Below are 24975 nucleotides of genomic sequence, written 5' to 3'. Positions count from 1 at the left end.
CTATACAGTGAGACCCTATCAAAACCAAACCAAACAACAACAACAAAACCCCGAAACCAAACCAAACAAAACAACTCCCCCACCCCCAAAATTCAACAATAATAAACTAAAAAGAGCAAAAAAAAAGGGGGGATGGAGGCCTGGAGGACGGCTGACACAAGCACCTGAAGGCCAGAGACCCCTGGACAAAGAGCTGGCTGACAGGAGGGGCAGGGTGAGCCCACTCCAGCGTGGCTGAGACACCAGGTAGACACGTGAGATGTAACTAAGGCACCGAGGAAACCAGCCTCTCCTGTCAAAGATAACCATAGAGGGGTACGGGACACTACACAGACACTGAACACCGCCTCTCTCTTAGCTGTGGCTGTCAGCGGCAGGGCCACAAGGTCCCTACTGTACTTGGGATAGGCCTAAACAGCCCAGGGGCCCCACTGACACAAGAGGAGTCAGAGGCTCCTTTGTGTTGTCAAGGCAGAGCAAAGCTTCTGGCCCTGTCAAAACCTCCCAGGCTCCCTCTAGAATAGAGCTGTTAGCAGACACATACCAATAAAATCCACCCAGGGCCTGGCCCCACTCCATCACCTTTTAATTTTTTTTTGTCTGGTGTGTGTGAGTGTGCATGCATACACATGTACACATACATGCATATTTGTACACACATCTGGAGACCAGAAAACCACCCCTAGTGGCCATCCACCTTGTTTTTCAGACAGGGCTTCTCCCTGAGGCCTGGGGCCTGGGGTCACTGATCAGGTTAAGCAGACCGGCCATGGAGCCCAGGGAGCCTCCTGTCTTCTAGGACTGAGTGAGAGGATGACACGTGGGTACCACCACCCTTGGCCTTTTACTTGAGTGCTGGGTGGGGATGGCACTCGGGTTCTCGCGCTTGTAGAGTTGGTGCTTTACCAACCGAGCTACTTCCTGGACACAGCTCACAATGTCACCCTCACAGGTTCCCCCGACCCCACCCCTTTCCCCCACCTCAGCAGAACTACCTCTCCTGGAGTATTCTGGGAATCTGAGTATTTGGAAATGCTAATTTCAGGCACGCTACCCATATTTCCACCTCTGAAGCTGACATACCCTACCATCTTACAGCTCTGATCGGCAACATTCTTCCTTCTTGGAATGATGGGGCATCTCATTTTGTTAACTGTCTGCTCACATGCCCCCCTAAGTGGGCTGTGGACACCTTCAACCTCCCACAAACAGATCAGAGCAAGCTACGGTATGCATGGGGCAAGAGACTAAACAGACCAGCAAAATGTCATATGGTACACCCTGGGGGCACCAGGTCAGCCTAAACCACTAATGCTGGCTTCGGTGTGACTCCCCAAATGACGGGCCATACCTGTGACATCCAGCTCTTCCTCCATACTCTGCATGTACAGTGGGGACTTCTGCTGGATGAAGTACAGGAGCTCAATGGAGTTTGACATCCAGAACAGGATGTGCTGCAGGTCAGGAAGCAGGTCGGCCATGGGGAAGCTGACCCAAGAGATGGGCTCCTGGCTACCAAGACAGAAAGACTAGCAGATTACTCTGGGTGCATGAGGAGCCACAGCGGGTGCTCTGTGTGCATGGGGACAGTCATCTCATGCGACACTAACAGAAGCCAGCACCACTGTCAATTTCCTAGAAGCCAGGAACCTATCAGAGGCTCCAAAATCTAAAGCAAAATCTAATGCATCCAGACAGCCCCGGGCACCAGGAGAGGACTCTGGTAAGGATGTTCCTTCACAGCCTTTCTTCTGGAAGCACATGTTGAACAGCTGTGGGTGCTAGAGCACTGTGTGACACACACACACACACACACACACACACACACACGCTGATGCATAGGATATGTGTAGCAGGGCTTACTATCCATGGCTTAGGGGACAAGAAACCTGAGTATAAGTATGTTTTTTAGACAAACAAATAGGAGCTGTAAGATTACTTAACCTGGCAATTCTCAGAGGAAACAGACGGACAGAACTATCTGAGAGATCAGTTAACTACTGCTTGATCAGGAAGGACATCAGCAATGTGTGAAGGTGATGAGTCAGGGGCAGAAATCAGGAGTGAGGATGCATCGTTACCTGCCTAGAATGCCCCAGAGGATGAGTATGATAGGTTAGAGATGAGCAATAGTATCCTCCTCAGCACTGGAATGCTTGCTTACAATCAATGAGGGCCTGAGACTAGCTCAGTGGTAGAGCCCCTGCCTAGAATCCCCCAGGGAGGGGTTGGGGGGTGTGGCTCGGTGGTAGAGCCCCTGCCTAGAATCCCCCAGTGAGGGGTTGGGGGGTGTGGCTCGGTGGTAGTGCCCTGCCTAGAATCCCCCAGTGAGGGGCTGGGGGCGTGGCTCAGTGGTAGAGCCCCTGCCTAGAATCCCCCAGTGAGGGGTTGGGGGGTGTGGCTCAGTGGTAGAGCCCCTGCCTAGAATCCCCCAGTGAGGGGTTGGGGGGTGTGGCTCGGTGGTAGAGCCCCTGCCTAGAATCCCCCAGTGAGGGGTTGGGGGGTGTGGCTCGGTGGTAGTGCCCTGCCTAGAATCCCCCAGTGAGGGGCTGGGGGCGTGGCTCAGTGGTAGAGCCCCTGCCTAGAATCCCCCAGTGAGGGGTTGGGGGGTGTGGCTCAGTGGTAGAGCCCCTGCCTAGAATCCCCCAGTGAGGGGCTGGGGGCGTGGCTCGGTGGTAGAGCCCCTGCCTAGAATCTCCCAGGGAGGGGCTGGGGGCGTGGCTCAGTGGTAGAGCCCCTGCCTAGAATCCCCCAGGGAGGGGCTGGGGGCGTGGCTCAGTGGTAGAGCCCCTGCCTAGAATCCCCCAGTGAACGGCTGGGGGCGTGGCTCAGTGGTAGAGCCCCTGCCTAGAATCCCCCAGTGAGGGGCTGGGGTGTGGCTCAGTGGTAGAGCCCCTGCCTAGAATCCCCCAGGGAGGGGCTGGGGGCGTGGCTCAGTGATAGAGCCCCTGCCTAGAATCCCCCAGTGGAGGACTGGGGCGTGGCTCAGTGGTAGAGCCCCTGCCTAGGATCCCCCAGTGGGGTTGTGGCTTAGCATTAAGACGCTCACCTAAAATCAATGGGGAGTGAGGAGTAGCTTACTGGTAGAACATCTGTGTAGCTTGTGCAAGGTCCTCGGTTCAATCCTTAGCAGCACAAGAAAAGACACCGTGTGGAAAGCAAAGCATGTTCTTCAGCCTTAGAAAAATCCCTGCATGCCGGGCGGTGGTGGCGCACGCCTGTAATCCCAGCACTCTGGGAAGCAGAGGCAGGCGGATTTCTGAGTTCGAGGCCAGCCTGGTCTACAGAGTGAGTTCCAGGACAGCCAGGGCTACACAGAGAAACCCTGTCTCGAAAAAAACCAAAAAAAATTAAAATAAAAATAAAAAATAAAAAACCAAAAAAAAAGAAAAAAGAAAAATCCCTGCATGACATGGTCACTGGAAGTCACCTGAAGTAGGGAGGGGAGCAGGACCATCCAGGTTCCTACAGTCCCTTCTGCAGTTTGGTGTGCTATCCACATGGGGGCACTGTCACGCTGGTTAATGAAAACAGAACTGGGTCCTACTCAAGGGGCTATCAGGTACCTGGCACCTCCAGTAAACACCCTTTTAGGAAGGCATTGGCATTGGCTGGCACCTAGGCCACTCTAAACTCCACCCGCTGAGTCTCACCCAGCAGCCCTAAGAGGTGTATGTGCGTGTCAATCATCCAATGTGACTTGCAACTACTTTAATTATCCTAACCAGACTCTTGGGACCCCTGTAAACTTGTTCTGTTGGGATTGTGCTTAGTTAGGCCCTAACAATCCACTAAAACGTCCACATGTATTCACTGTTTCTATTTGTTAATATTTATTTAGACAGAATTTCTGACATGTAGTCCAGGCTAGCCTTGAACTAGTTAACTTGCTGTCTCCGTTTTCCAAATGTTGGCACTGGCATACCTAGCATAATTCCTTACCTCCTCAGGGCACCACCCCAGGGCCCTAAGGCTTAGGGATGGTGGAATCTCCCATAAGCCTCTCCAACCACGACTGCCGAGCAGCTCACCTAGGTCTGTGCCTCTGGGACCATGTGCACTCCCTCAGAAGGATCACCCCAAGCTCTGACTGGGCTACCTCATGTGAAGAAAAAGTCCAAGAATCTCTCACTGGTGGCCTCAGGGTCCCTCACTGGGGGAGGGAGGAGGGAGGAGGGAGGGGCTGCAGTCCACCTAGCATCGAGCATCCAGATATGCAGGCCTAGAAGCAGACAGAAGGCTTCTCAAGCCAGCCTTTGCCTGGAGAAGATCAAAGTTGAAGACCACAAATGCCTGCCATTTGATGTTGCTACACAGCCTGGGGCTCCTAAGGACCCGTCCACACCCATGTGAACATCTGGGGACTAAGTGGGGCTGATGTGTATGTGGGGGTGGGGGTGCGGTCACGAGGGAGGGTCTGGCCTGTCTCCTGTTGTCTCAGGGCTGCCAGACTCTCCCCTGCAGTCCCAGGCTCTCTCTACCCAGCCATTAATTTCAGTTTAGTCTACAAACAGTGGTGACCTCTCTGTCCTGCGCCTGGGTGGGGAAGGAGCTGGCTGGCGCCATCTCTCCTGTTAGCTGCTGAGCACCAGGCTTAGCCCGCACAGCATCGAGTCCTGCTGGCTCCTCACCAGGGGCTTATACAGTGGCATGCAGAAGAGCGAGCGGCACATGCTCACAACAGTCACTTGATCTTCAGAGCCCAACTCCATTTTGTTTTTACGATTCACTGCCTTCCTCAATTTCCCCAGGAACTAGAAAGGGAGGGCAGCCCTCCACAGGAAGTAAACCAGCATGGCTCTTGTTGCCTAGAGCCTAGGCAACCACAACTCCTGTCACACCATCATATACTACGGCGGCCACTCTAAGAAAGGAGGATTCTGGGAGCTCTCTGGCGGGCCAGCAGCCTGTGCACTGGTGAGCTCCAGGCTCAGTGAGACATGCAAGGGAAAGGGCAGAGGGTTCTAGAATAGGACAAAGCTCCTCTGGCACCCTGCATACACACACACACACACACACACACACACATGCACGCATACGCACACGTGCACACGCGCGCGCGCGCACACACACGCGCACACACACACACACGCACACGCACAGGCACACAAACACGCAGAGCAAGGCAGATGGTCGCATTTTTCTGACCCCAAGTCCAAGAGGTGGGTCACCACACAGCTGCACAAAGTCACCCCAGGATGACATCAGCCAGGAGGAAAACAGTCCACGCTGAGGGAGGGGAACCAGAAATAATGATTAGGGGGGAAAGAAAACAAACACTGGTAAGAAAAGAACAAGGCCAAGTTGAGATAAACACAGATTAGAAATGCAAATTACGGCCCAAGGTGCCTGGGGAAATGGGGGGCTGAAGCAAACAAGTCATAAAGTGAGAGGCAGGAGGCGAGAGGGGTGAGGAGGAGAGAGAAATACTAAGATCTGTGTGCTGAGAAGGGGTGGGAGTGGGGGAGCATGTGAGGTGAGGCGTGGGGGAGTGCTGGGTGGGGGTGGGGGGCGTGGAGCATGTAGGGAGATGTGGGGGCATGAGATGTATGTGAAAGGTTTATGTGCTCTGTGTGTGTGTGTGTGTGCATGTGCGTGTGTGGTGTGGGTATGTGTGTGAGGTTTGTAGGATGTGTGGAAGGTGTAGGGAGGAGGTGGTGTATGGTGTGTGTGTGTAGGGTGTCTGTAGGATGTGAGTATGGTGTGGAGATGTATAGTGTGTGTTTATGTGTGTGTATATGTCTGTCTGTGTGTGTCTCTGTGTGTCTGTTTCTCTGTGTGTATGTGTCTGTGTCTCTGTATATCTGTGTGTCTGTGTATGTGTCTGTGTATGTGTCTGTGTGTGTATGTGTGTCTGTGTATGTGTCTGCGTCTCTCTGTATGTGTCTGTGTGTCTCTGTGTGTATGTGTATTGTGTGTCTGTGTGTGCCTGTGTGTGCCTGTGTATTTGTCTGTGTTTCTCTGTATGTGTGTCTGTGTGTCTCTGTGTATATGTATATTGTGTCTGTGTTTATGTATCTGTGCATGCCTGTGTGTGTCTGTGTGTATGTGTCTTTGTATGTGTGTGTGTGTATCTGTGTGTTTCTCTGTGTGTGTTAGGTATTGTTCCTTGGGGGCACTGCCCATTTTACTTTTCGAGAACGGGTCTCTCAGTGATCTAAGGCTCACAGAGCAGGCCAGGAAACCTGGGAGGCAGAGAAGAAGAGACCTCTGGCAGCCTGTGGCCAGGCTGAGCCCAGATGTGAGTCTGGGGGATTGACTGCTGTGTGCTGGACTGTCTCATGTCCTTAAACTGATTCATTCTTTTCAAAAGGAAAAAGGAATTGAAGAAAAAAAAAAGCCGTGAGCATGCACTAGGGACGAGAGCGGAACCCTGAAAACACGCTGTAAGGGAAGGAAGGACTGGTCTCTGTCCGCAGCGAGGCAGACACATCCCTGCGCGCCCACTGTGGGAACAGGGCCGATTCCTTTGCAGCTGTTCTGAGACCCGCCATGTGCTCAATCGCCCTTGCTATCCATCACTGCTGCCTCTGGCTAGTCTGCACAGGCCTGTTAGGCCAGGAAGCAGCGCCTCTCCTCATGCAGCTGCAGACTCCATGGCTCCTGATGCCCACTGGCTTATGACATTGACAGGCATGGAAGGTACCCTGAGCTAAGTCCATCAGGTGGGTGCTGAGGATGGCAGGATCCCAGCCCTCTGTTTTGACCTCTGTGTGTCTTTTGATTCTATTGTACAAAGAGGAGGTTACTGCACAACCCTGAAGCACCCGTAAGCAACAGCTTTCTGCTGATTCTGAGATAGAAACATGCGACCAGTAGGTGGAGCCCTTGCTCTCACAATTCCAGTCCCCTTCCTAGCTCGGAGACCACCTTGAACTCAGCCTCAGCCTCAGCCTCTGCAGGCCAGCATGGCTTCTCCAGCTACCAAACGCCTGCCTGTGCCACAGGTACTGTCTGGGGGCTTTTTCTTTTAAATACAGGATCTCATGTATTCCAGGCTGGCCTCAAATTCACTATGTCACCAAGAATGACCTTAAACTTCTGATTTCCCTGCCTCCACTTCTGAAGGCTGGGATGGCAGGCCCGTCTCTCCACACCTAGTGTATGTGGGCTGGGGTGAATCCAGAGCTTCCTGCATGCCAGGCAAGCGCTCTGCCCACCGAGGCACCCCCAGCCCTGGGCCTGACTTCTGAGCTTCGTTTTTAGTACTAGTACCCTGGAAGAGCAGAGGCTGCAGTTCACAGACTCCCTCCTGGTCTATATCCTACAGATATGCCACGGCTACCCTGACAAGTCCCACCAGGAGGGCCTCTCATGAAGGCGTCCACTCTGGGAGGACACCTGCCATGGGCCTCAGTGTCAGCAAATCTGATGATGACACATAATCCAGAATGATCCACAAATCCCACCTGCGGACTTTCCAAGGAAGCTGGCTAGATGTCTTTAACCAGGAAAGCAAGTTGTGGGACCACCCAGGAGAAAAAAATCTTTCCTCTCTATGTTTAAGATGCTCTGGGGAATGCAGTGTATGTGTGTGTGTGTGTGTGTGTGATGTCTGTGTGTGTCTGTGTGTGTGTGTGTTGCTCATGTATGCTAGGTTAATTATTCTACCACTGAGCAGCCAGCGAGCCTTTTGTGGAGTGCCTGCTGTTGATTCAGTACTGAAGATTGAACCTGGGTCCTCCCCGGTGCTAGGTAAGTGAGCTCTGCCAAGCCTCACTGTGGGATCCTCAGCAGGAAGCTTACCTACACTCCACAGCGCCTCAAAAGGAGAGTTTAGGTCGGAGCTCTACCACTGTGCTATATCCCCAGCCCCAGTTTTACTTCGTATTTGGAACAGGGTCTGGGCTAGCTGCCCAGGCTGGCCATGCACTCGCTATCTAGCACAGGCAAAGCTGCCTTAGCCTCCTAGACAGCACCAGCAGGCCCACCTAGGACATTTCCCATTACAGCTTTCCAGGGTGGCGGGGAAAGAGGACTGGGTCTGGAGCCCAGCCCAAGGAGCCTGCAGGGAACGGGATGTTAAGGGGAAGGACAGTAACTGGATCACACTTACAGTTGTGCTTGCTTTTCTGCTAGTTCTTTGGTCTTCTCCTATAAAGGAAAAAAAGCAAAACAAAAGCAGATGTGAGAAGCTCAGAACAGCAGCAGGATACACTCAAGCACAGCACCCCAGGCCTGTGGGACAGCTCAGTGGGGGACAGACTTGCCACACAGTCCCTAAGTCCTGTCCCTGGAACCCACATAAAGGGGCCGGAGGGGTGGGGTGGTGCTGCACGGATCTCAGGGCTGCGGGCAGGCTGTACGTGCCCTCACCGCTGGGCTCTGTGGCAAGCACAGGGGTTAAAGGCTGCCTCACCTTCAAGGGGAGCCTCTACCCCCCGCCCCCCAACTGTCTTTCCAAGTTCATTCAGTGTTGAAAGGGCTGCTGGTGCCACTATTCTGAGCTGTGGCAGTCAGACCTGCTAGTGGGGACTTCCTTCCCTTACAGAGCCCTCAAATCTGGCAGGGATGGTGTGGGTGTGGGCAGACTGTGACTTCTGCTTCTCCTAGCACTGACAACATTATCAAATCCAGCAGCTGACAGAGAACCACGTACCTGCCAGCCTGGCGCTCCCACTTGGGAAATGGGGGCCAGCCTGAGCTGTCTCAAACAAACAAAGAAGCAAACAAAAATAATTTAAAAACAAACAAACCTTCAGCTTCTAAGCAGGTCTGGTTTTCTAGATTAAGAACCCTTATCACTTTTCTTTTTGGGGGGAAAGGGTGGTGGTGGGCATTTTTGTTTTTGTCTTGTTTTTGAGACCGGGCCTTTCTGTGTAACCCTGGCTGTGACAACTCACTATGCACACCTGGTCGGCCTTGAAATTACGGAGATCTGCCTGCTCTGCTCTGCCTCTGCCTCCCAATGTTGGAATTTAAGGCATGTGCCACCCACTATGCCTACACCTACTTGCCTCTTAAATCCTTGCTTATCTTTAGGTCTCTGTGTGTCTATCTGCTTATCTGTATGTGCACCACATATGTGCCCCTAGGAGGCCCAGAAGCAGTCATCAGACCTCCAGAAACTGCAGTCTCAGGAAGTCGTGAGCTTTCTGATGTGATTTTTTTTCTGCATGAGAAGCAAGTGCTCAGAAGTGCAGAGCTGTCTCTCCCACCCGAGGCACCCATTTCTCAAAGACTATATCACAGAAATGGCCTACACTTCCCATCTTAGATGAGAGGAGTTCCTCTTGTAACAAAAATTATACCCCCTAGTTAGTGCTTTCATAAACTTTTACTTTTCTGCAGTAAATACTATTGAAAAGGTGTTAGATTTAATAGAGTAAATAAATGGACAGGTAGAGAGAGAGAAGTGATTCCATAGGTTGTCCTCTGACTTCCATACGAGCCATGGGACACAGGTCACCATGCTCGCACGCACACATGCACATGCGCACACACACACACATGCGCACACACAGTAAAGGGGAGGAGAGACCTACATCATCCCATCTCCATGAAGACCACAGCAGGTGTGGCAGACCCCATGCTCTGCTGCTCTCAGCCAGGCTTCCACTCGCGGGAGCCTTTTCCACTAGCTCAGGTTTCCTCTCGTTTCTGCAAACAACCCACACACCCCCTATGACGAAAATGACACTGCTCCCATTTCACTCAACAACCAGCACGCGCATGCGCTCCTCCATCTCTCTCTACCTTATTTACTTAGAGACAGGGCCTCTCACTAAGGCCAGAGCTCTGTTTTAGTTAGACTGACTGGACCCCGAGACCCACTCCTCTTTGGCCCTGAATCCTGCGATTATAGAGATGGGGATGAGAGAAGTCAGGACCCTTGAAGGCCTCTAAACTCTGAACAACAGAGACCCTTTCGGTCCTCAGGAGTCAGGTCACCTTCAGGGCAGGAGCCAGCGAAGTGGCTGAGACCTTGAGTCCCAGGCAGCCTGTTCCAATGCTTTAGTTTGCCCTGCCCAATAGGTGGCACCGCTGAGCTTTTGCTGGAAGATGTGTGTGTGTGTCTGTGTGTGTGTGTGTGTGTGTGTGTGTGTGTGTGTGTGTTTTCTGGGAGGAGACAGCCTGCAGTGGGAGAAGCCATGGACATTACTAAGTATCCCACGAGATATATGGGCTGGATCCATAATGACGAATTTTGCATGCCCCCACCCTGTCCCCCAAGTCTACTGACCCAGGTTGAGAGGCCCTGACACGGAGGGAGTGTGCCAACAGCTGACAGTTCACTGTCCTGCGGCCTCCACCAAGCTGACCTGGTGGAAAGCACAGGGCACTGAGCCCGTGGACAGTGGTCTCGCAGGCTCAGCCTCACTCCGAAGGCTAAATGGTACACTGAAGCCTATGGTGCCCAGCCCGGTGGCCTGCTGGGTAGGGAGGTGTACACGGAGAAGCCAGCCTTTCCTCAGCTCACATCCTTGTGGGGACATCACAGTAGTGGCAGGCCTTCCGCCCTAGCAGGCAGAGCCTGTAACTAGTAACACCTGGGAAAGACACAGGCCATCATCCTCACGCACCCAGACGGTGTCTCGGACTCTTTTGGAGATCTTGAGCAGGAGATGCCTGAAGGTACCCGGCTGGAAATGCGTGGCAGAGTGCTGGATGCAGAGGCAGAGGAGGAAGGCGGGTGTCAGCTTGTGGTCGTCACCACCAGGCTCGATCAGTGTCATGATCCTCTGCAGCAGTGTGTCCTCCACATCGGGCTCAAACTCCAGGAGCAGTGACCGCCGCCGGGCCACAGCAGCAGGCAGAGAAGGGGCCCCACGGGATCTGAGCACCGCACCACACATTCTACAGCTCTGTGGTGCTGCCCCAAGTCGGGCGAGGGCGCAGGCAGGCAGTGGTTGTGCCTGTCCAGGGTCCTTGAACAGCAGCAGGTAGTAGAGACCCAGGGAGAGTAGGTCGCCATGTTGTAGCACCACAGGGTTCCTTCCCACTTCAGAGAAGTTGACTGACACTGGTGCCCCTGCGATGGGCTCCAGCACTAGCCTGGTCCCCTCTGGGCCACCATCGGGGGACTGGTGGCGGCGAATGGTACAGTGCAGGGGCAGGATGTCTGGGGCAGACAAGCTGATGCTGGGTTTGCTAGACGGTGTGCGTTGGCCCACTGTGTGCCGCTCCCGGCTGAGCACGTACACCAGGCTGTCCTAAAGAGCAGAAAGACAATTTAGGACAGGTATGACACTGGTCGTGCCAGCACCAGCATAGCAGTGTCCCTGTTCCTGCAGCTGCCACGCACCCCAAAGTCACCAGTAACCCTTTCCCTTGGTAAGCCTCCCCTGGCCACCCCAGCCGGACCCAGAGGATGCTGCTTGCTTACACAGAAGAGACCCATCAAGAGGCAAGGGCGGTGCCTGGCCTGACAGCCACAGAGCTGTGGGCTCCAGACTCCCCCGAGGCCCTCCATGAAGCACTGTAGGCCCTGCTCCTCAGGTCTCAGCTCAGCATGGGGCTTCTTTTGAGACTAAGCCCAGGAGCCCCGATGGATGCTGTGATAGGCCCAGGGACCAGAGCACCAATGGGCGGAGACAAAGGCAATGGCAGTAGGCTGTCACCAAGGGCTGGCTCCTTGGGACCCAGATAAAGAAGTAGGAAGTGGCTCTGAGAACTGAGTCTACTAGCACAGGACAATCACCCCTACACCTGGGAAGGAAGCCGAGGCAGAGGGATTGTGTTCAAGGCCTACTTGAATGACATAGTGAATTTCATACCACTGGGCTTCATAGGAAGACATTGTTTCCAAAAGGAGATGGGAGAGAGGGGAGGGGAGGGAAGAGGAGCTCAGACAACACAGCTACCAAGTAATGATTAGTTTCCAAGGAGGCCCTGCTCTCACACCACACACACACAAACACACACCCACACAACACACCCCTACTCCAAAGACCTGAGATGAGGCCCTGGCTCACACTATACACACACACACACACACACACACACACACACCTACTCCAAAGACCTGATGGCTCATACTAGACATACACACACACACCTACTCCAAAGACCTGAGATGAGGCCCTGGTTCACACTACACACACACACACACACACACACACACACACACACACACACACACCCCTACTCCAAAGACCTGAGATGAGGCCCTGGCTCACACTATACACATACACACACACACCTACTCCAAAGATGTGAGATACAAGCTGGGAAGTGGTCTGGACAAAGGACACAGGCAGGCAGACACCTCCATAGCACCCTCCCAGCCTTAGGGGAGTTCCCACAGCTGCCTGTTGGAGGGATCGAGGCCTGACCTCCAAGTCCTTGGGCTGGAAGGGGCAGCAGTGCTGGGGACTGGGGGTGGCTCACGTGCTGCTGGCTGTAGCCCTGCAACAGCAGCAGGTGCGGGCACTGGTACAGTGAGTAGCGCATGGTGTCCGGGAGGGGCTCCTCGGGCTTCTGGGCAGCCTCGGGTAGCGTTGGTGCCGGGCTTAGGCTGGTCTCGCTGACTGTACGGCGCAGCCTGGTTGGTGGGGAGCTGTGGGCAGCCTCAGAGGTGAGGGCTGGGGTTCCCTTAGCACGGATGCGCTGTAGCCTCCGGGCTTGGGCGTTTATGCCTGGAACAGAAGCAGTGAAGGAAAGTGGTCAGAGATCTCATCACCCGCTTCTCAGACTGTCCAAACTTTGAGTCTCACTGAGTCCAACAACGAGTCATTGACCTAGACACCTGTCATTATTCTGTCAGAAAAGGTCTGGAGGAGGCCTAAGGCCTCTGGCCAATGACTATGTCCTTTGAAAGTTTAGGTACTGCCTAGATGGTGAGAAAGGCCCGAAAGCTCTGTCCCAACAGGCAGTCACAAAGCAGGTAGCTCCGATGCCATACCTTGTGGCTCAGGGGCAACCATCATATAACTTAGCCTGCGCCATGGCCACTGTCACCAAACCATGTTCCTAGTCCAGCCCTGCTCAGAGCCCTGCCCAAAACACCTGCTCTGCCCTTCCAAGCCCATGCGTGTCAGAGCGAACTCTCTGGGCACAGGGTATTGTAGCCAGTGATAAAGCCAGCCAGTGATAAAGTCACTTCACAAGGCAGAACTGCCAAGCTGCCTGTCACCTGCTGGACTGCTTCGGCCACAGCCTGGCTCCCTTCCAGAGGCCACCATGGACCTTGAGTAGACACACGCACAAACACATTTAGGCCCAAGTGCACATAAATATACATGCACCGAAATATACATACGCACACAAATGTGTAAAACCACATCCAAATAGAAGTACATGTAAAAATGTACACAAATATACATGCACACACAAATACACGTATGCACAAACAAATGCAGCACACAAACACAATAAAACCTATATATTCGATGCAGCCACAAACACACGTGTGCACTGTAAGTCTGTATTTCATACTCCTACGTACGACACACTGGTACAGAAACACAAATACAAACATACGTGCTCCTAGCTCCGCACACACAGACATTCACATGCTGCTGGGAAATAACACTGCACTCCACGAGACACTGAAAAAGCTCATGCTTTCAAATCCAGGAAATGCTCTCTAACGTAAGAACCACTGCTGGGAAAGCTCCCAGCAGGATGGAGGGGGCCCTGGGGACCCAGTTCAATGCCCCCGCTGACCCTGGAGCTTTCTTCCCGAGCCCTCTGCTGAGTCCCCTCCATGCAGCTTTGTCCCGTCTCTAGCATCCTTTCTTCCAGCCATTACAAACGAAACCAGACAAAAGCCAGAAGGGAGGCCAGGAACTGGCTGCTCTGCGAATGCGCACCTTACCCGGAGCTGGTGGCTGAGCTCTAAGCTCTGCCCTTCCTTGCAGAAGACTGCCTGCGCATCTGCAGCCCGCAGGGGGCCGGGGCTGCAGGATGGAGGCTGGCCAGCCGCAGTGCCAAGCTATGAGGCTGCTCTGCCTGCTGCAGAGCCCAGCTGGCCAGCACAGCAAGAGGCAGGTGCCCAGCAGGTGAGGCCAGAGCCCTCTGTCCCGCCTTGTCCTGCCCTGCCCCCAATCTGTAAAGAATGCCAGCTTCTCAGCTTGGCCTCAATGAACGACCAAGGGGCCAGACCTGAAAGACGAAAACAAAATGATGCTCTCCTACAAATCCTTCTCCAAATCCTTCTCCAAATCCAGGGCTGGTGGCGGGAGAGGAGGGATTCCCTGGAGATATCCCAGAAGTTCTGGCATTGCAGAAAGCAGCAGAGCTGAAGTGGCCTCTCCTCTTTTGTTTCCCAGAGTTCCCAGAAGACCCCAAGGTTCCATGTCAGGGCATTTCACATGAGACATGCACAGTTGACTGAAATCCTTTTTCGCTTTGAGAAAAGACAGCATTACCCTGTCAGATGTGCCCATTTCCTAGTCCAGGCCTGTCTAGCCTGGTTGTCAATATTGATGCCAATGCAGGGGCATCTCTCCTCCCACCAGGTCCCCTTCGTTGGTTCTGGCTAGGCTCACTGACCAGGTTTTTGCTCTGGGTACAGTGGTTGGATATGTATCCACGATAACCAGTAAGCACACCGAACAGGAAAGGCCATGTAGCAGCCACAGTAGCAGCTTATACTAAGGACACCAGCAAAGCCATGAGGTGTAACAGTAATCTCACACCTCCCTCCTCCCTTGCCACTTGCTATGAGGGGCATACACCTTGCATCAGCCTGCCCAAAGAGAGGCTCTGGCTCAGCGCAGACACTGCCAATGATACTCCAGGGTATAGCAGGAAGAGCAACTGGTAGGAGAGACGTGTGGCCCGATACCGCGGGCTTAGCGGTTTACAAGCCCTGTGGTGCCCCAAACTTGGCTCCTGGTTTGTGGAAAGGACACAGTGAGTGGACTCACGGTATGCCTGAGCTCACAGGTGGGAGGGAAATGAACGCTGTGATGGACATGCTGGGTTTAATAGGAAGTCTTGTGTATAACACAATACAAGCCATATCCTTCTCTATTTATTTACTTGTGTATTGTAGCAGGGCGGTATTCATGTGTGTGTTTGTGCGTGTGCAGTGGGCAGGAACATGGAGGACAAGGGCCTGACTTTGTGAAGCAAGCTCTCTCCTTCATGTGGGTCCCAGAGATCCACTCAGGTCATCAGGTTTGGCAGCTAGCACTTTTACCCGCTGGGCCACCTCACTGGTCATACCATGTTTTAAAAGAGTCTCTCACTTGCCAAAAGGGCTAGACATTTTGGCTAGGAAGTCCTGAAGATCCTCCTGTCTCTGCCTTCCCAACACTGGGGTGACACCCGGTATGCCTGGCCTTTTTTTAATGGGGATTCTGGGGATCAAACATAGGTCCCTGTGCCTGTAAGGCAAGCACTTACTGACTGGACCGGCTCCTCAGCCTCCTCTCTTGCTTTGTTCTGAGGATAGTTCCGAGATCCTCCTGACTGCCTCCCCAGTGCTGGAATTACAAATCCATACCAAATATGCCTGGTTTTATTTATCTTTAAGAATTCTAAACAAACATCGCACCTCTGGGAGGCAGGTACCCAGGAGTCAGTTAAGTATAAATAATTCCCTAGGTCTTTCTTTTTAGTTTTTGGCTTTCTGAGACAGGATCTTCCTACCCTGTCTTCCTTCCAGGCCAGCCTGGAACTCTCTAATCCTTAGTCTCCTGAAGACTGGGATTACAGGCCTGTTCACCAGGCCTGGCTGCTTTTCTTTACTCTTAAAAGCTTTTCTTCAAACAGACACCATGGCATCCTTACTACTCTGAAGAACCTTGCTTGCACGGGACTTTCTGGTGTGTCCCTTCCTCAAGACAAGGCCACAGAAAGCAAGGGCCCAAACCACTAGGTCAGGGAGACCAATTTTAAGGACCTTCAAGTCCCTGAATTCTTAGCAACAGAGCTGTGGTCACGCACCACTGGGTCTATGAACGTCATCACTTATATATCAACTGAGGTCCACCCCTGACCAATGACCTCTCCATGTGGCCTCTGGACTGAAGGGCAGCAGAGGTCAGGAGGCTAGTGTTTCTCACTAGTCAGTCCTGAAGCTGTGGAGAACACAGTCCAGCCTCACGGCTGGACATAGACTGCAGCTGCTGAAGGGCTCAGACATGATGTTACATGACTTAGAAGGAGCCTGGGAGTTGGCAGTCAAATGGACATAGCTTGAGGGTCATACTCACCTGGAGTCTTGGTCAAAAACAAGGTCAAGTCGGGTGCCACCAGGGATATTGCCAATGTGAGGCGAACACAGGGAGAAATGCCTCCAAGGAAGCCCCATTCCCACATCTCCACTCTAGACACGGCGTCAGCTGGCGAGAGCTGGTCAAAGCCTTTCAGAACATGGCAGTTTTGGATGGAAAACTATCCACTGCATGTAAAGATGTCAGGCCTTGCCGTGTATGAATGAGGATGGAAAGGGACAGCCACCTCTTCCCTTCCCCTGCTGCAGGGATGGTCCCAGCCAAGGGACCAAGGTCTCATCTCCTGGAGGAGCACCGCACCTCCTGCTCTGCTGTGGCTGAGTTCCTTGCAATCAGAGGCTCTGACTCAGAAGCTCTCACTCAGGAACACCCGAGTATCAGTCACTGCCATGTCTGACCAAAGACAGTTGCCCCCAAGCCTGACGAACTGAGTTTGATCCCAAGGACCCATGAAGTGGAAGGGGAGAAGAAGCCATTTCCATATGTTGTCCTTTGACCTCTACATGTGTGCCAAGGTATGTGCTTGAGTGGAAACACACACACACACACACACACACACAGAGAGAGAGAGAGAGAGAGAAAGAGAGGGAGAGAGAGAGAGAGAGTATAAACAAACAAACAAATGTAAAGAATATTTTTCAGCTGGGTATGGTAGATGAAATCCCATCACTCAGGAGGCAGAGAGCAAGCAGATCTCTGTGGGTTCAAGGTTAGCCTGGTCTTCCAAGCGTTCCAGACCAGGCAAGACCACAGAAGACTCTTAGCTCACACAACCAAACACCCCCCATGCTCAGGGTCCTGTGTGTCCACAGACACTTCCACCACCCAGCTGGTTGATACTCTGAGTTCTTGGTACTTCTGGGTACTCAGAGACCTTGGGTGTGTTTAGAGACCCAGCCTGGCTTTGCTAATCCACAGCTTCTCGGATGAATCCGACCCAGTGTTCCATAGCACGCGTGTGTACGAGCACACGTGTTCAGAGGACATCTACCCACACAGCTCTTCCGGTCTCCAGAGGAAACAGCTGAGCAAGCAGCTGGGACTAGGAGGAGGTGAAGTCTTTGGCACTGGAACTCAGGGTGCCAAGTACAGCTGGATCAGCAATGTGGAGACCGGAGTCCTCCCAAGGGATGATTCCAGGATGCTAAGCTGGCTGCCTGTGGGCCTTCTTTCCTATGGCTGGCCTCCTCCTTTTCCACAGAAAGTCGCTGCTAATATGTGGAGCAAGGGCGAGACCTCACTGTCAAGAGCTGGCCGCTGTCATCAGAGCTGCCATCATGGGTCAGCTCTGGCTTCAGAAAGCCCTGGAAAGCACAACACGGCTCTTCCTGAACATCACTAGCTTCCCTCAGTGGGTCAGTCTGTGGGCCTCTCCCCCTGGGCCTGTTTGTTCACCCTTCCCCGGCTCTGTGGTTAGAGACAGTACAACCAGGAAGTACTTCCATGTTCCTGCCACACCATACAGCACCAGGGATGCGGCTCCATTGGTGGAGCACTTGCCTAGGTGCAGGAAGCTCTGGGTCCCACCCCCAGCACTGACCCACACCTGCCCCAGCACTGACCCACACCTGCCCCAGCACTGAGGAGGTAGAACAAAGGGATGAGAAGGGGAGCTCAGAGCCAGCCCCGGAGCACACTGCCTCACAGACAAACCAGTAATTAACATTTTTAAAGGACCACTTAGGAATAAGTAATAAGAACCTCCTCAAAACAGTCAGCCTTTCTCTAGGTAATGAATTCACTTTAAATCTGCCTCCCCCACCCCCAGTCAAGGTCTCACTATACAGCTCTGACTGTCCTGGAATTCTCAATGTAGTCCAGGCTGGCCTTAAATTCACAGAGATCCTCCTGCTTCTGCCTCCCAAGTGCTAGGATGAAAGATGTGTGCCATTAAGCTTGCCCCTTTACAGTTTTGATTTATTTATTTAGAGACAGGGTCTCACTGTGTAGCTATGGCTGGCCTGGAACTGTCTTTATAGCTCAGGTTGGCCTGGAACTGGCAGGATCTGCCTGCCTTTGCCTCCCCAGTGCTGTGACTAAGGCTGTGCACCACTATATCCAAAGGCAACCCACGCTCACTCACACATAAACGCTATAATGAGTCCACATGTGCACAGTTGCTCAGTTTCATTTCTGCTGCTGTGAAAAAAAATTGTGACAAGCAACATAAGGGAGAAAGGGAGTTAGTTAAGCTCACAATTTTAGGTTTCAATCCAAAATTATAGGAAAGTAAGGTGGGAACTTCAAATCATATCGCATAGTCACATCACGTCCACGGACAATAAAAGAAATGCATGGTCACTTGCTGAGTTATTTTTGCTCAGCTTGAGTCCATTCTCAATACAGCTCAGGCCCTGCAGCCTAGGGAATGGTGCCACCCATTATGGGCTGGGGCTCCATCAATTAAGGTAAACAAGACAATCCCTGACAGGTCAACCTAATCCCTTACTGAGACTCTTCCCAGGTGACTCTAGGTTGTGTGGCTGACAAAGTAACCATCACAAAAGAGTTTGAGGGCTGAATTAACCATTAGGGGACCTGTTCAGAAAAGGTATGTGGAGGAGCTAGGAGGAGGGTCTGTGGCTCAGAGCTCCTCTTCTACCACAGCAGCAAAGGCTCTTTAGGGTTGGGCATCTCTCTACATCCCCTCTTTCTTTTATTAAATACTTATTTATTTAGTGTGTATGCGTGTTTCGCCTGCATGAATGTCTGTGCACCAGCTGCATGCCTGGTAGAATATAATCTCCTGACCTAGAGCTCAGAGGAAGTTGTTGTACCCCCTCAAACTGAAATTATAGAAGATTGCAAGCCACCTGTAGATGCTGAGAACTGAACTCAGATCCTCTGCAAGAGTGACAGGTACTCTTAACCACTGGGTCATCTCAACGGTCCCCACTGTTCCTCCTTCTTTCTTTCTCTCTCTCTCTCTCTCTCTCTCTCTCTCTCTCTCTCTCTCTTTCTCTCTTTCTTTTCTTTCCTTCCTTCCTTCTTTCTTTCTATTTTTATTCTGCATGTATGTGTGTTTTGAAATGCATGCATTTACAAGCACCAGAGGCATCCCTGGTGCCCACAGAGTCAGAAGAAGGCAGAGAAGAAGAAGGTGTGAGATAAAAGTCTAGATGCCCCGGAGTTGGAGATACAGACGGTTATGGGTCCTTGCAGGTGCTAGGAACTTGACCCAGGTCCTCTGGAAGAGTAGCCAGTGCTCTAACCACTGAGCCATCTCTCAGCCCCCATTGGTCCTATTTCTTAAGGTGTGAGAAACTGAAGTACATTCAAGTCTGGTCGACATCATCAGTAAGGTGTGCACAAGTGTTTCTAAGTACTCATGGCAGGCGCATTGACCCTAACAGTGAAAAAGTGAAACAGGGCTGGCAACGACTCCTGCCTGGTACGTATGGGTCTTGACTTCCATTCCCAGTCAAGGAGATGGCTCATAACTTACAGCCCCTCCCATGGAAGCTTGAGGACTGGAGTTGAAATCCCTAGCATCCGTGTAACATCAGCCGGTAGGCGAAATTCCAGCCTCAGAGGCGGAGCCAAGTGGATTCCTGGAGCAAGCTGGCTCACCAAATGCACGCGCTCTGAGTTTGACTGAGAGACCGTGCCTCACAAGAATAACACGGAGAGCAATCCAGGAGGACTCCCAGCATCAACCACTGGTCTACACACACACACACACACATGTTAGCTGAATTAGAAAAAGCCAGATGCAAAAAAATCACGTTGTATAATTCCATGTATATGAAAATGTCCAGGAAAAATGAATTTCTGGACTGTGAAGACAAATCAGTCAATAGTGCCTACTGTGCAAACATGAAAGCCTGCATTTGGTCCCGAGGAATGAGGTCCTAGCACCCAAGGCCCTTCCCTTCAGGAGTTGTGATAGCAGCTGATGTTGCCCTCTGATGCCTATGCAACTGATACCTGCTGTGCTCTGATGCACATGCTATGGCTTGAGGTCCAGGAAGTGTCTGGGCCTCTGGTGCTGTCTCTATTTTGGGAACCTAGAGCCATGGGTCATGACCCTGTCAGCAAACTTCTTTCTCCAAAACTATTTACATTACAGCTCGTAACATAGCAAAATTATAGTTACAAAGTAGAAAAGAAAATACTTTTATGGCTGGAGATCACCACAATATAAGGAACTGTATCAAAGGGCCACAGCAGGGTTTAGAGTCACTGTCTAGAACTAGAGCAATAGGCCTAGCTCTCAGGGCTTGGGGCTGTGAGCTTCTCAGTCTGCACTGCCAGTCCCTCTGCCTCGGGGTCTCCAGGGCCCAGAACTGCCAACACTCTTACAGCACCTAATCATACATCCAGTTTCTTTCCAGGAAGAAGAGGGCCCTGGGCCTCCAGGCCAGCATCAGCACTGTGAGTGTGGTGATGACCGCAGAAGTCTGTGAAGGGGCTGAAACAGCATTGATTCCGATGCTAAAACCAGGCTATTTTAAGGGTGTAAAGGATGCCTCACAGGCTGGGGGGGGGGGGGGCGGGAATATTACGGTTTGTATATGCTTGGCCCAGGGAGTGGCGCTATTAGAAGGTCTGACCCTGTTGGAGTAGATGTGACCTCCTTGGGGTAGGTGTGTCACTGTGGGCGTGGGCTTTGTCCTAAGTGCCTAGAAGCCAGTTTTCTCTTAGAGGCCTACAGATGAAGATGTAGAACTTTCAGCTCCTCCTGCACCATGCCTGTCTGGACACTGCCATGCTCCTGCCTTGATGATAATGGACTGAACCTCTGAACCTGTAAGCCAGCCCCAATTAAATGCTGTCCTTATAAGGATTGCCGTGGTTATGGTGTCTGTTCACAGCAGTAAAACCCTATGACAGGGGATATCATATCATAAAAGTCTTAAAAACACAGCAGAGATCATTTCTCTAAGGTAGCCCCAGCCTGACAAAAATAAGGAACAAAGGCTGTAAGAAGCTTCAACTGATGAAATATGAAATACTCAGTGTAGGAGCTGAAGAGGGGCCTGCGCTTAGGAGGCAGAGGCAAGATCTCTGAGTTCAAGGCTAGTCTGGTCTATGCATGGTTCCAGGCCAGCCAGAAACCACACACACACACACACATACACACACACACGCCATTAGGAAGCTGCAGAGATGGCTCAGTGGTTAAAGGCACTTGCTGTTCTTACAGAGGACCTGGGTTCAGCTCCACATGAGGGGGGTCACAATCATGTGTGACTCTAGCTCCTCTGACATCTTCTGCCCTCCTCCTGCACCTGCACATACATGGTACAACTCTCTCTCTCTCTCTCTCTCACACACACACACACACACACACACACACACACTAAATCTAAAATAAAGAGAATAATGTATCTGAACATCAGAGAGAGAGAGAGAGAGACTGAATTATTAACAAGTAATTTGCCAGGCATGGTGTAACTCATGCCTGTAAATCCCACTTGGAAGGCTGAAGCAGAAGGAATACCATGACTTTGAGGCTACTGTTTCAATTAATTAATTAATTAATTAATTAGAATCTTCTTGGTGATAAGTACTAAGAAAAAGCAGAAAGACCAAAATGATCATCATCAATTACAACAAAATTAAAGTTCAGATGAGAGAAATCAGTTTTGGAGTCTTAGTTGCAGTTTCACTGCTGTGAAGACACTAGGACCAAGGCAGTATGAAAAGAAGCATTTAACTGAGCCTGCTTACGCTTCCAGAGGACGCGTGGTACTGGAGCGGCAGCTGAAAGCCTGTACCCTGAGAGTTTAAGGCCAGCCTGGTCTACGGGGCAGCCAGCACTACATAGTGAGACCCTGTCTCAAAACAAAACAAAAGCCAAACCAAACCAAACAAACACCAAAGAAAGCAATGACTAGTGATCCATTCTGGGAGGGAAGGACAGGAGGGTCCCTGGCACGTGCCAGCCACCAGCCAGCCGGGCTTCGTCAGCAAGTTCCAGCCACTGTGAGACCCTGTTTCAAAAACAAAGCAGTCGTTGGCACCTGAGGATATTCACTGGTGATATGCATCCTGATGTGCAGGCAGGGGGCAGAGAAATTTGGAACCTCAAAGCCTACTCCAGTGACACACTTCCTCCAACAAGGCCACACCTCCCGACCGCCCCATACTTCCCACATGTCCCAAACACTCCCCCAACTGGGAACCAAACGGTTAAGCATATGAACATATCGGGCGGGGGGGGGGGTGTTTTATCCAAACCTCCACATTTGGCATTTCCCAATCTTCAGTATACAAAGTATTAAATACAAACAAGAACCCTGACATGCTTATTTTGGGATAGAGTCTCACTATCTAGCCCAGGCTGACCTAAACTCAAGAGTCTCCCCCACCCCCTGTACTTTTTGAGGCAGAGTCTCACGTGACCTCATCTCCCGCTCGCGCGTGCTAAGTGCTGGGATAACAGGCTTTTGCCACCAGGGCCAGTTGATGTGGGGCCGGTGATCTAACGCAGGGCTTCTTCCACAATAGGCAAACCCTCTACCAACTGAACTACATCTCTACCCATAAGATCTTGGCTTTTAATTGAATTTAAACTGTGACCAGAGTGAATGGAGACGAACCAGCCAGACGGGGCAGGGCAGATGGTTTGTCTGGCAAGGACTAACTAGATCATATCCAAAGTTCTGAAACTCAAACTGTCATTTTCAAGGAGGGACTTAGGGCTGGGGAAACAGCCCGGGTGCTAAAATGCTTGCCTTGAAGGAAAAGGACCGGAGTTCAGTTCCCAGAGGCAGTGTAAAACACTGGCCGAGGCAGCAGGTACTTGTATTCCCGGCACTGGGAAGGCTGAGACAGGCAGATCCTCGGGGCTCATTGGCCAGCCTGCCTAGCCCAACTGGTAAAGTCTCAAAACAAACAAACAAAAACGGGAGAGGGCACCCGAGGAGCAACGCCTGAGGCTGTCCTCTGACCTGCACATGTACACACAAGCATGCACACCCAAGCCGACGCACGCATGCCCACGCACACACACACCAATGCCAAACAAGAAATTGCTGACAGCTGAATGCCATGGCCTCTGGGGAGAGCAAACTAGGAGAAGGGAGAATTGGCAGGGAGCCAGGATTTTGTTTTTATTTGGTCTTAAGCAGCGATGAGAAAGTATTCCTTTAACTGTACACACATCTAACTAGAGAGAAGAGGCTTTGAGAGAACACACTTTTCGAGTGCTGAAAGAATATGCAAGTGTCCTCAAGGGCAGGATCTACTTTGATTCCCAGGTGTACTTTCTGGTACACGCTCACGCCTCTGAAACTGGGAAGTATCCCGCTCACCATGAGCTGTGCAGTGGCTGGGATCCCACAGCTCGCCTGGTGTTCCTGGAGCAGAGTTGCAACACAGCAAGCATGTGTGGACACAGGCGGACAGGCAGAAATTCTGACTGCCCATTCCCAGACCCTGTGCCTATCAGGGAGATCAGGGGAACACTGAAATGCGACAATTGTATCAGGCTTAGGACATGGAAAATGGCACTGTATGTGCAGTGTGGCACTGAAGACTCTGCATTGGGAAGAAGCCTACAATCTCAGTGGTAGAGCCCCTGCCTAGAATCTTCCAGTGAGGGGCATGGCTCAATGGTAGAGTACTTGCTTAGAATCCCCCAGTGAGGGTCTGCGGTGTGGCTCAGTGGTAGAGCAACTGCAAGCCCTGAGAGATTCATTCCAGGTAAAACACACACACACACACACACACACACCTTGAACTCCAAATCAATTTGACTGTTACACACCAGTTTGTGCAAGCTCAGAACTAATTAATACAGAGGCGAACCCTTGTATAAATCCACGTTTGGCTTTACAAACTTCTTCTTTCCTCACTCCCTGTGTAAGCAAACTGGTTTAGAACTCACTATGCTGCCCCAGTTGGCTCTGAGCAACAACACAAGAGCCAAGTGTAGTGTTCTGCGGTATGTGCGGTGTATGTGTGTCTTTATGTGTGTGTGTGGGGGGGGGGGCAAATGCTAGGCAGCATCCTCAGAGGATCCACATCTCTACTGAGGTCACTTCCCGGGTCATGGTGCACAGGAGAGGAAACTTTTCTAATCCAGGGGTCTGGTTGCATATGTTCCTTCTGATCCGAGCGACTTGCTTAGTTAGTTGTAGAAGAGAAGTCAGGACGCTCCAACAGAGGAGGAGGAGGAGGAGGAGGAGGAGGGGGAGGGGGAGGGGGAGGGGGAGGAGGAGGAGGAGGAGGAGGAGGAGGAGGAGGAGGAGGAGGAGGAGGAGGAAAGGATAGAAAGAGAAAGAGAGAGAATGCAGAAAGACAGTTTTCAGCCCATGACCAGAGCCAGACAGAGAGCTCCGAACTCCTGAAAGGTGTACAGTAGCAATACTGGCGCCGCAGCCTGCCCTGTGCCACCTGGGTGCAGCAGGGGCCCTGTGCCCAGACTCCATCGAGAGCATGTAGTCTCAAGCTGGTGTTTTTGCCATCAAGAACAATTACAGACATGCTAATTAGTATGCAGAAACCATGTGCAGCTCTAACAAGTACCCCACATGCAGGAAGGGCTAGAAGTCACGCTGGGGCTTGGAGAGTGGGAAAGGGAAGACCCGGCCTGCTGCTTACTCTGAAAGAAGGCAAAAGAGGAAATTGACCGTTTTGGAAAACAAGAAAATAGCCAGGACAGGGTGACCTGGAAAGTGCCAGGACATCTCACCCAGAAGACAAATTCAGAAAAATGACTACCCAAATGTCTCACGAAGGAAAGGCCCAGTGAACATGCCTCTAATGAAACCAAAGATAGACTTAAGGAAAAAAAATGCGTTGCTGGGGGTACAGCTCAGTGCTGGAGTGCACACGGCCCAGGTTCTATCTCCAACATAGCACAGAGGCTGCAGAGAGGGCTCAGCACTTAATTAAGAGC

The 24975-nt window shown here is 51.9% G+C and overlaps 1 protein-coding gene across 1 annotated transcript in view; it reads right to left on the bottom strand.

Annotated features, from left to right (window-relative positions):
- Radil (Rap associating with DIL domain) overlaps positions 1 to 24975 on the bottom strand; it is a 69442-nt gene that overhangs the window by 13356 nt on the left and 31111 nt on the right. The window contains exons 3-6 of the mRNA XM_052167838.1: positions 12331 to 12578; positions 10524 to 11153; positions 8057 to 8094; positions 1352 to 1512 (exon numbers count right to left, since the gene is read on the bottom strand). Of these exons, the coding sequence (XP_052023798.1) occupies positions 1352 to 1512; positions 8057 to 8094; positions 10524 to 11153; positions 12331 to 12578 (1077 nt within the window). The remainder of the gene's footprint in view (positions 1 to 1351; positions 1513 to 8056; positions 8095 to 10523; positions 11154 to 12330; positions 12579 to 24975) is intronic.

This window comes from Apodemus sylvaticus, chromosome 22, assembly GCF_947179515.1.
Source record: "Apodemus sylvaticus chromosome 22, mApoSyl1.1, whole genome shotgun sequence".
Classification (NCBI taxonomy): Eukaryota; Metazoa; Chordata; class Mammalia; order Rodentia; family Muridae; genus Apodemus; species Apodemus sylvaticus.
Note: the sequence above shows the minus strand (reverse complement) of the source record. Positions and strands in the feature narration are given on the sequence as shown.